Consider the following 12,615-nt stretch of genomic DNA (forward strand, 5'->3'; position numbering starts at 1 on the left):
CAGTGCTTAAAACAGCACTTGGTAGATTACCAGCTGTCAACTGAATAATCAACAAAACACTCAATTAGGACTTCCGGGGTGGAGGACTGAGAGACTTTTAAAATCTATCTTCTAAATTCAATGTAATTTTAAAATACACTAGAGGTTGAGAAAACAAAGTTTCAAAAAGAAGACTGAGCATCACTGACCAACACATTTGCAGCAATCCTTATGTACTTTCCTCTGATGACATATCTCATAGGTTAAACAGTAATTTTACTACTTTTTCAATTACCAGTTCTACATAAAATAACCAATATACTATACAGAGGTACTGAGAGTACATCTGTACATGGAAATACATAAAGGAAACATTTAAAATTTGGACATCATGTTGCTCAATTTCCTGGTCTACAGAGGTATCTCTTTGGTAAACAAAACAGATGAGAGAGCAAGAAAAAAAGTTCTCTGCAGGAGCCCTTAGGGTCCTTCCCATTTACCATAAATGATTCATCAAATTAGAAACAGGAAGAGTAAGTCAAATGCTACTTTGAAAGTTAACAAGAAAATTTTCAAGTGGAAGAAATCCGAAAGGAGAGAAGGTTCATCTGTTTGCATCTGTACTCATTTATGCTGTTTTTCTTCCTGCTACAGGAACCATTCCTAGGCTAATCCCTCCACTTATGCACAGGAAACCCTTCTCCCTAATCTAATCAAATACTTTGTCCTCTTCTGTACTATTATCATCCCCCTCTTTAATAAAGAATTCTGATCAGTACATAAATATCATAAAATCCCTCAATGGAATCCATATCACTCTTCAGTTACCACTCCGTTTTTGTTTTGTTTTTTTTGCAAAAATCCTCAAAACAGTTGTCTATACTTACTGCCACTTACTCCTCCATCTCCCATTTACTACCCAACCCACACTAATCCTGCTAATGCTTGTATCTCTCTCTGAAAACAAAAATAAGCAAACATGAAAAAGCATCCTTTTTAAGGATCACCAAGGCCACTATTTTTTCATCTTTCTGTCACTATCTAAAGCAACTTCTCAGCAGAATAGAGCAGAGCTGGTTACTCCTGCTTTCTAGGAACATTTTCTTCCTTATTCTTCCAAGGTGGATCCAATCTCCTAATTTGCCTTATGGCATTTCTTCTTAGTCTTCTCTGGCATTTCTTCTTAGTCTTCTCTGCTGGTTTCTCTTCACCTCAATCTCCTGAAGTACTCCAAGAACCAACTCATCACTCACCTCTTCAGAATCCATACTCACTCTTCTATGGTGAGCTCATCCAATCCCATAGCTTTGAATACTGCTATGTACTTTTGATACTAGACACAACCTCTCCTGAGCATCAAATCTCACACATCCAATTACCTGGCATCTAGAAATAGACATGTAATAGTCATCTCAAATTGAATGTCCTAAACAGGACCTCTTGATTCCCCTGCTGCAATCCTAGTCATCCTATCTCCTTTCCATCTCGGTAAGTGGCACTGCCATATACCCAACAGCTCAGACCAAAATCCAGGAATCATAACTCACTTCTCTTTGCCTTAAATACCACATCTAATTTGCCCCCTCTAATACCAATCAACTCTACCCTGAAAATGTATCCTGAATCAGAGCACCTTCACCCTCTACTCCAAGCCAACATTCTCTTTCCCTTTCATGACTTAAGATAGATACATGCTTTTCTTACTACTGATCATATCCCTTTACTGCCAATAACTCCATAAAGGAGACAGATGTAATTCACATACAATTCACCCATTTAAAGTGCATTCTATTGTTTTGTGTATATTCAGGTATGCACAAACATCACCAAATTTTGTAATTTTTCATCACCTCAAAGAGACACCATTAGGTATTAACCCCTCTTCCCCCAATACCGCCAGCCCTAAGTGACAACTATCTTCTGCCTCTAAAGATTTCATTACTTCAGATATTTGATATTAACAGTCATATAATTTGTGGCCTTTTATGACTTGTCACTTAACAATGTCTTCAAAATTCATCTTTGTTGTAGCATGTTCAATATTTCATTCCTTTTTATGACCAAATAACATTCCACCATGTATCACATTTTATGTATCCATTTTAGTAGTTGAACAACATTTGGGTTGTTCATCACTTCATACACCCTAGATACATTCTGTGGTTTTGTCTTTTCACTTGATAGTAGTATCCTTTGAAGCAGGAAAGATTTTAATGTTGGTGCAGTCCAATTTTTTTTTTTCCTTTTTGCTTGTGCTTTTGGTATGATACCTAAGAATCTACTGCCAAATCTGAAGTCATAAAAATGTACCCCTGTGTTTCCTCTCAGTTGTATACTTTTCCCTCTTAAATTAAGGTCCCTGATCCATTCTGAGCTAATTTTTGTATTTGTTGTGAGGTAAAGGTACAATTTAATTCTTTTGAATGTGGCTATCAAATTGTCCCAGCACAATTTGTGGGGAAAAAATCCACTCCTAATTTAATGGTATTAGTACCATTTTTTAAATTAGCAGATTACAGAAACATGGTTCTATTTTCAACTCTCAAATGTATTCCAGTGATTTATATACCTGTCTTTATGTTAGTACAACACTGTCTTTATTACCATTGCTTTATATTAAGTTTTAAAATTGAAGAGTGAGTCTTCCAACTTCACTCTTCATTTCCAAGATTATTTTTGCTCTTCAGAATTGGCATGTTACTGTGTTATCTACAAACATATTCTCTGGGATTCTGATGAGGACTGCACTGAATGTGTAGACCATGTGAGAAGTAATACCATCTTAATGATAAATTTTCTGATGCATGAACACTGGATGAATTTCCACTTACTTAGAATTTCTTTCAACAATGTTTTGCAGATTTCAGAGCGTAAGATTTTTAAAAACTTAACACTAAATATTTTATTCCTGTGATGCTGATGCTAACATAAACAGAATTTTTATGGTCATTTTAAGATTATCCATAGCAAGCGTATAGAAGTAAAACTGATCTTTTTGTATACTGATCTTGCATCCTACAATCTTGCTGAACTTTTATTTACTTTAATTATTTCCTGTGTGTGGATTTCTTAGGGTTTTCCAAAAACAAGATCATAGCAACTGCAGAGATAGTTTTTACTTGCTTCTTTCCAATCTGGGTGACTTCTTTTTGGCATGCCTAACTGATTGGGATTGACCTCAAATGTAATGTTGAACAGAGGCAGTAAGTGCAGACATTCATGTCTTGAGCCTGAACTTAGGGGGAAAGAATCTAGTTTTTCACCAGCAAGAATGATTTTAGCTGTGAGTTTTTCATAGATGCTGTTTATCAGGTTGAGGAAGTTCTACCATTTATTCTGAAATGTTTTTTAATTCCATTGATATGGTATGTTGACATTAACAGATTTTCAAATGTTAAACCACACTTACTTTCCTGATATAAATCCCACTTGGTTATGTTGTGTAATACTTTTTATATGTTGCTGAATTACGTCCACTAGTATTTTGTTGAGTATTTTTGTGTCTGTATTTAAAAGAGGTATTTCTGTATAGTTTTGATGTGCTCTACTTTTGGTATCAGGGTAATACCATCCTCATGGAGACTTTGTGAAGAACAATACTCTTATTTAAATATCTGGTAGAATTCAGCAGTTAAGACATTAGGACTGGGTTCTCTTTTTTTATTACTAATTCAATCTCTTGTTATTTGTCTATTCATACTATTTATCAGTTTCATTAGTGTTTTCTAGAAACTTATTCATTTCATCTAAGTTCTTTAATTTATTGGCATATTACTGCTTATAATATTCCTTTATAATTATTTTTATTTAGTTACCTTCTATAATAATGTCCCCTCTTTCATTTCAGATTCTAGTAATTTGTGTGTGTGCCTTTTTTTCTTGATCAACCTAGTTTTGTCAATTTTGTTATCTTTTCAAAGAACCAGCTTTGGGTTTTATTGACTTTGTTTTCCTATTTTTTATTTAATCTATTTCCATTCCAATCTTCTCACTGCTGGCAAAATTGTTCAGTCACAGCTATGAAGTTGAGAGTGTGGACAATGGCATGCTTCTCTGAGACTGCATCTTCAGAAGCTGAGTACTTCTTGGCTGTGGGAGGTGGTATAGTAGCCTCAGATGTTCTTGGCTTGTCTCTACTCGTGTGGAACCACTAGCTTGTGGGCTCTCTGTATTATCTTCAGCACTGTGCCCAAAGTAGAGCCTCCACCCTAGGAATAAAGGCTAGGCAAAAAGAGGGAGCCCCTACCACTAAGTCACACATAGTCTGCAAAAGGTTGCCTATAGGCAGGATGAGAAACCCTCCAGCTCCTTCCTGGAAGACAGCCCTCCAACTGGGAGCTGGGGAGAGAATGTGTCATTTCTTGACTGCACTGATATGGAGTTGAGTTATAGAAACAGGTTTTGGTTCAGTATCAGATTCTCTTAGTAAATTTTCTTGAATAATTGCTCTTCAAATGCTCTATGTCATTCAGAAAATTTCCAGAGACTTTAAATGGTTGTTTTGAGTTTTTTAAATATGTTACCAGTTTTGCTTTGGAGTCCACAGACCTCCTCATACTGTCAGGCTGAAAGTCTCTCTTAGCCAGTGAGTTTTTTAAAATGTAAATCAAATAATGTCCCCACTCAAAACTCTCCAAAAGCTCCCTTTACATTTACACAAAGTCCAAATTCCTACTAAGTTTTCGAAAAGTTCTACACGATCTGCCCTTACCCAACATTGGATCTCATCTTTTATGACTTTTTATTTACTTTAATCATTCTGTCCGAATAAGGGTGGTTCTCCTCAGGGTTTATTTTTTTGTTCCCTATGGAAAGCTCTTTCCCCAGATTAATACATGACATTTTTCCTCACTTCATTTCATTCTGGTCTCTGCTCAAATGTCATTTTAAAACACTCTCTAAAATAGTATCTGCCCTACACTCTGTAGCCATTTATCCTGCTTTGGTTTTCTTCACAGTACCTAAATTTACTTAACCGTTTTTACTTTCCTATTTTCTTAGGGTATGTTTCTCCCATTACAATAAAAGCTCTATGAGGGTAGTAGGCTTTGCCTGTCTTATTCACCACTATATCCCCAATATTTAGAACAGTACTTGGCACACAGTTAATACTCAATAAATACTTGTTGAATGAAATGATATAAACAAGAATCAAATATTTTTAAAAGCTATGTACATTTTAAATGACACTAACAGATAATGTTGTATTTGTTAAATAAACAGACTATTGTAAAGAGAATAACAACAGAGTACAGGAAAATAAGCAACAGTTGTCTGTCTGGCTGAGAAAATATAAACAAACAGAAGTGGCCAAAAGCCAGGTATTTAAAGTTCTATATCAATAATCGTAAAACTTAGTTTTATAGATAGTATTTATAACCAGCCACTGCCTTTACACTGCACACACCAGGCCCAAAAGAAACAATCACTTCTAATTTAATAGTAAAGTGCGAACAATACTAAAATGACAGGTGTTTATATTATGACCACTAGTTTTAACAGGAGTATTAGAAGATTTAGAAGCTAACCAAATGGAAAATCCTTAAATATAAATTTGTTCACTATCACTAATTACAAATAAAATTCTTTAGAATTAAAAAAAGAAAGGATGTTATTTCCATGTTCTTATTTTTACTCCATATGCTTTCCTACTGAGGAAGTTTTGCAGTGGGCTTAGCCAGGCTAAGCAAAAGAAACTTAGGTTATGGAGCTTTACCTTGAGTCCTGTTTTCTCGTCATCACTTCCATTATTTGTAGATGGTGTCTCATCTCCTTGCCTGGAAACCAAGACAAAATCTTCACTATTAAGAGTAGATACTGAGTCTGAGGAGACACTGATTTTTCCAACAGAAGCCTTGTCATCCATGACTCAAGAATGAAGCTCAACTCATGAATGATTAAATATTTTTAAAATGCCTGAAAAACAAAAACCATAAAGATACTCATATAGAATGTCCACCAGATATTCAATTATGCTCTAAATCTTACAAAATACAGATGGAAAAATTTAAAAAAAAACTCCCAAAATATTTTCTAAAGACTTTTAGTACTTACCATTTAAGCTTATTGTTCCAGATAATGAGGGAATTTGATGCTATTTAGGACCAAGATATTTCAGATTTCAAAAAATGAAAGAAATCACATTCCCTTGAGAATAACTGCCTGCCAACAGTGATTTCTTTGGCACAGGTTGCAACTCTATTCTTGGCCTCTCAAAATCATGAAGTACTACTATGTTTTATCCTTTAATTTATAAAGATGCACCCATATGAAGTTGAAAGTACTTAGGACAATAAGGTTCTCCTAACATTATTTATACTTAAATAAAAAATACTAAAAACTCATATGATGCAACAAAATTTCACATTAACACTCAAAAGAAATAAATTCAAAGGAGGACAAGCATAAATTCTAAAGTTGGGAAATACCTTACACAGCAAAAAATCAGAAGTACATTAAAAACATCATCCTATCCCAAGGTTTCTTAGAACGCAACTCCATATGAACATTACAAATAAAAGAGTTTCATGCCAAAAATTCCCAACAAGTATAGAAATGTGTGATTTTATGAAAAGCCATTCATTTACTTATTAACTACTGGAATAAAACTTTAACTCATCTACCATTTAAAAACCTGCATACTTTGTGGCATTTCCCTTTGGTTGCCAAAACTGCAACAGAACAACACAACACAGCATTATATTCAAGAGAGCTTTAACCAAGAAACAAAAGTAGTTTCAGCTCATCTTGTACCTTAAAGAGGTAAATGTTCTGAGAGTTTAACCCCTCCAATTAAGAAGTCCTGATTTATGCTTAGGATTTTTAATTGAACATATATTTATTGAGTATACACCATGTGCCAAGCACTATTTTCTCTCAAAGGGCCCATCTAAATAAATACCTGACAGCAGTTATTACATAATCCCTAAATACAACTCATCAATACTATTAAACACATAAAGAAATGGCAACCTCAAGGGAAGTTAGGTCATTTAAGAAGACACAACTAAGGCTCCAAACCTGGACTCTTTGCTGCTTTTCATTTTAAACATTCTCTTGCTCAAGGATAGCACAGCTCTACAGTTCATAGGACTAAATCTAAATACATAGTGTGACTTTCAAAAATGCTTCAAAATACACTTTGGAAAACATTTTTTTAATGTGGTTTTGCTTCATCCATTCAATAAACAGTTACAGGATACCTAGTGTATTAAGAACAGAATATGGTAAACAAGAGAAACTAGTTCTTGTGTGTAGAGAACAGGCAAATTGAACACATTAAAAGGTACCGATTTAAGGTAGAGAACACTATGGGAACATGTTGGGAAAGGGACTAAGACATGGAGAGTTAAATATATTCACCTGAAACAGGATACTGTATGCCAATTATATTTCAATGAAATAAATTTATTAATTAGAGGATGTAATGTCTTTGCTGAGGATACATATTTTAATACTTCCAGGTATTTGCCCTCTTAGGATAGATAATCTTTGTAAACTGGTTTCCTTGCTTCTGTATTCCAGCTCATCATTCATGATCTGATCTTCCTTTGTCGAGTGGCCTGGCCTGTTCAGTCTCACAGAACCAAATGTACTGCTTGCTTTATTTCTGTTCCCACAGCATTTTACACTTTTTATAGTACCTACTGTACTGTATTACAATTTGATGATGAGTGCCTTATAATTTAATCTTCACATATCTATTACACAGATGAGGAAATTAAGGCTTAGAAGATGGTGTAACTTGTTCAAAGTAACAGCTGTAATATAACTGGTTGGAGGCAAAGCTAAAAACTGAACCCAGTTATTTGATTCCAGAGGCTATGCTCTCCCATTAGATTATAATGCCTTTCCAATGCCTTGTCCCAAAACATTCTGGCCTTGTCCTAAAACATTCAGTACTGGGTAAAGGAGTCTATCTTTTTTAGAACTTGTATGTTAGGTAAGGTTTTCATGCTTAACAAGTCTTTTCCCCTCTTTTAAAATGTGACTAACATCAGGGTAGCAGTAGGTCTTGGAAAATCCTCTAAAGCTATCATCTCAGAGACACTGACAACTTTCTAAAATACCCTAGACTTAGAAATAACATACTTTCTCATTTACACTATAGAGCTGAGAAGATCTGGCAGGCTCGAAGTTCAATCTATTTTCTTTAAGGTGACAGGAAAATACATTTTTAAAAGATACTTCACTTGAAATTAACTGAATTACTCAGTGGGAATGAGGCTTATCAAAACACTTAGTATAGGACAAGTTATACAGAGAGATGCCCCTTCTTTGGCCTCCATGGCAGAAGTGAAGAGAGAGACCATGAGTTCCAAGGGCTCTAGATAAGACCACCTTCTCCCTGGCCTCTTCAATCAGGAGGTGCCCCAGAACTTGGTGTACCAGCAAAATTCTAGAGTATTCACATCATCTGTCTTGAGACCACAATGACCAATTTTTTAAATCCTTATTTACATCAGTTACCATAAGAAGCCCCCTACTCTAATTCTTCATCCTTCAGATTGTAACTCTAATTCTCATGGACAATACAGTACTAACTTCCTCCCACCAACACCCCGCACTGCCATTCCTCTTCCTACCTTTCTCCATAACGCCTATCACTATTTAACACATTTTAATCTGCTTTTAAAGTATTTACATTTTAATCATTTAAGTATCTTGTAAAGATAGCACCTAGGTTCCAGAAGGGCAGAGATTTTTGTTTCATTAACTGCTATAATCCCAACACCTGGAACAATGCCTGGTACAGAGTAGGCACTCAAATATTTGCTGAAGACATTGGGTAAATGGTAAATAAAGATGGAAAACAGCAAGAGCCACCCAATGAAAAAGTAACAGTAACCATCTTTCACTGACTGACAATAAAAGCAGAAGTCATATCTGTGGTGGTAAAGCACACAATTAAGAATTAGGAAAAACCCAAGTTATAACACTGGTTCTACTACTTAATACTAGTGTGACCTTGGTCACAAAGTCTCAGTTTCCATATGTTTTAACAGTGTACTATCTACCCCAAAGAGCTACTACAAAAATTACTAAGGAATATATAGATAAATGTTCTATATAGGCAAAGTATACATATATATATATATCTTATTTAACAACACACAGAATATTATAAGCAGCCACTAATTATAGCTTTTCAGAAACTAACAATTTTAAAAGAATTAACAATTATCAACTGATTTCAGTAATTCAATGTAGGAAACAGTATTAGGGCAAAAACATACAGCTTTCCTAATTTCACATTCTAATTTGTTTATGTAAATGTCAAGGAATACTTTGAATGAATAACAATGTCCTATCTTTGTATAATACTTTATTCAGATTACTAAAACTTACACATTATCTCATTTTATCATCCTAACAACTCTGTAAGGCAGACAGAATATTAAGATTTTTATCCCATTTTAAATAAGATAATATACATGCAAACACTCTGATATTTGGTACCTACTCCGAGTTTCCTTCTTTTATACAACAGATGAGTCTAGGCTCTTCTAACAGGTCCAGTTACCAACAGGGCCAGGCTGGCAAATGCAAGTTCAGGGATGTTTTCCTTCTCTCTATTTCTTTTAAGAAGTCACTTAAAATGACAGGTCATTTTGTTTAATAATACAGCCTGCTGCATCAAACCTAAAGGTTCGATTGTATTTTTCATTTCTTCTATCCTTTCATTACCTTCATCCTTAATGACACATAAAAACATCCTGAGAGATTTTCTCATTGAAAATTAGTCTCATGAGATCAAAACTCCTTACAGGCTTTATGCGCAAATTCACTGCTCTGCGCCATGACAATTTTATGCTCAACCATGCACTTCTGCAAAGATCATGGCAAATAATGCATCTCAATCTTGCCAAGTGAAGATTCATTTTCAGTCTCAATTTTCCTCTCATGCACTAAGACCCAGATAATGGAGAGTGAAGTGGAAAAGAACTGGCCATGATAAAGGCTCTTTTGACAGTTTTTCAAAAACAGATGGCTCCTGGATAATCAGTATTTACTTTTTAAAAAGCGAACTTTTTTTTTTGGATGGAGTACTATCAAATAAATCTATGTATTGTTTCCAGTAACTAACACAATTCAGAGCAGTAACATCAACAGTGAACTTGCAGTAATATGGATTTACTAATGTGCAAGTAGTAGAGGTAAAATTACCTCCCAATAAGTGACCGACCTAACTTAATAAAAGAGATGTGAGTGATACTTATAATTGAACTTGACATGCTTGAGACAAATAAAGTGTGCCAGTTCTCAGCACTAGTCCAGGGCTCTGGTTCATCTTTATTTTCCTGGTTTTCTTGAAAGTCTTCCTGAAGGAGTAGCATTACTTGCCTTCACCTCTACCACTTCAATGGGACATGCCACTCAATGAGCAGTCCCTCTCAAAATTCTGGTTCCTCTGCCTCCCACCAACCCTCAATGAACCTTCTCTTCTAAAAACTGAATTCAAATCTCATCTGTGCATCCCTGGGTATTTTGTTTATGTTTTCTGAGCATCTACTTTGGGAAGGAAGGAATAAATAAGTGAATGAATGAATGAACACACCAAGTTTCAAAACCCAAGAATTGTTTTGAGTTCTCATCTTACTTCTATCAGCTGACCACATCCTAATGAAACACTTTTTTTGGGGTTCCATTTTCTATTTCTATCTGTTATCATCTGTCTTTTAGGTTCCTTATGCCCATTTTTTAAATTCCCCCCTGACCCTCTACTTTTTCCACACTTTTCCTTGGCTATCTCATTCGCTCCTGTCTTTACAACTTTTTATATGCTGCCAATACTGCTAGCCCTACCTTTTATCCATAACTACATACAGGTATTTGTTTTCTTTTCTATTTGGTATTGAGTATCTCACACATGTCAGGCACTAGGTATACTATTATGGTGAGGAATAACAGGTACCCTTTACTGTTGACAGGTTTACCTTGATGCATTAAATGAACAAGTAAACAAGTAATTACAGTGTAACACAGTGCTTGGAATAACGGATATCCAAGAAGTGTTATGAGAATACACAGGAAGGCTCTGCTACATGTGTCCTATGGCCATCTCAAAATCAATTCCACAGGCCAAAGTGAACCCTTGTCCATTACACACAACATATTCTTCATATGTTCCCTATCCTTGTTAGCAACTGATTCAAGATAAAAATGTAAAAAAAAAAAAAAAAAGCCATTATTCCTTTTCTCATTCTCCCCTGGAACTGTAATGGATTTTAGTTCCAAAACATACCCCAATCTTTTTCTCCTTCAACATCCTTCACATCAGTGACTTGTGAGTACTTTATTCTCTTTCAACTTAGCTGGGACATAAGTCTCCCTAGACTCTCTCTAGTTGATTATCAAAGCCCCACATTTAAATTTCTAAAATTTAGATCTGATAATATATCCTACCCCTTCTTCAAAACCTTTGATCGCTCCTGACTGAAAACAGTATAAAATTCTTTATCATCAGTCCTTCAAAATCTAAAGACAATAGCATTCTAGTCTTTTTTATTTCTATCAAACCATACCAGACAACTCAGCACCAAATATATCATGCAGTTTCATTTTCAAACCTTTGCTTATGCTGTTTGCTAAGCTAGGAATATGTCTTAATTTCACGAGTTAGTCCTTCTTCCCCCACCAGCAATCTTATGATACAACCTCCCCCTTTCCCTTCTGCAATATTATTTCCCTCTTAAGCCTTTGCCTTTTTGCTTTTTTAACTCTATCACAGAATTATAGTATTTATCACACAGTAAAATAGTGTTACATCTCTTTCTACTCCATTATATTTGTTGATCATTCACTCCAGAAACAATTACTAAGTATATACCACCATGGTAAATGCTGGGACTACACGGGGCACACAGTCTCTCTGAACTACTTTACTTATAGTACTCTCTCATCTGTGGTAGGGTGTAAGTAATTTGAGGACGACAAATGACAAATACGCTATATTACATTCATGTGACTGGAGGTGTGGATATGAAAGACTACTGGAACGAACAGACCCAAAGAAGAACTATTATTGAGTGCACCTGATTGACTCATCTAGTTATCACCTTTCATGACCAAAACTAGTTAAAACACTGAGCCACAAAACATACCTTGGATTCTCTTTGGACTAAAACAATCTCTTACCACTTTCGATCCCCATTATCTTTGTTGCTCAACCAGTGAGCGAATGAGTACAACTTCAGGAACTCTCAAGGGGGATACTTATATCATCTTGCTAAATCTAAAAAGTCAATATACTTACTAGTTTCTGAGTGCCAATCATGTGTCCAACATGGTACTAAGAAGCTTTATATGCATTATTACTAATCTTTAATTACACTAACCTTGCCAGATAATATTGGCTTCATATGACAAACTGAAGCTTAGAATGGTTCAATAACTTACTTAGGTTTACAGATAAAACTGTGGAACTTGATGCAAACCCAGGTATCTAGGTGCCTCTGTCCTCTTCTGGAATGCATGCATCTCTCCTCCTTGACATGCCTATTTTTCTCTCTCTCCCCATTCCAATACATTGTCTGTGGTTGCTCCCAGTAGTATCCTTCAAAAACACTGATCCAGTAAGATCACTCTCTGTTCAGAAAAAGGTAAGACAGAATCAAACCTCAAAGATGCTGCACC

The 12,615-nt window shown here is 35.3% G+C and overlaps 1 protein-coding gene across 15 annotated transcripts in view; it reads right to left on the bottom strand.

Annotated features, from left to right (window-relative positions):
- The window catches only part of RABGAP1 (RAB GTPase activating protein 1), a 163,144-nt gene that overhangs the window by 137,852 nt on the left and 12,677 nt on the right, over positions 1-12,615 (bottom strand). For 11 of the 15 annotated variants that reach the window (XR_012126332.1, XR_012126331.1, XR_012126330.1 and 8 more), the window contains one exon: positions 5,696-5,895. The exons of 1 other annotated variant lie outside the window; for it this stretch is intronic. Coding sequence is in view for 7 of the 14 variants with exons in the window: in XM_073224856.1 (XP_073080957.1) it covers positions 5,696-5,845 (150 nt within the window). In the remaining 7 variants the exon portion in view is untranslated. Of the gene's footprint in view, positions 1-5,695; positions 5,896-12,378; positions 12,568-12,615 lie in introns of all 15 variants that reach the window. 3 more of the 15 variants (XM_073224827.1, XM_073224816.1, XM_073224846.1) reach the window with 1 other exon arrangement.

Source organism: Manis javanica, chromosome 2 (genome assembly GCF_040802235.1).
Source record: "Manis javanica isolate MJ-LG chromosome 2, MJ_LKY, whole genome shotgun sequence".
Lineage (NCBI taxonomy): Eukaryota > Metazoa > Chordata > Mammalia > Pholidota > Manidae > Manis > Manis javanica.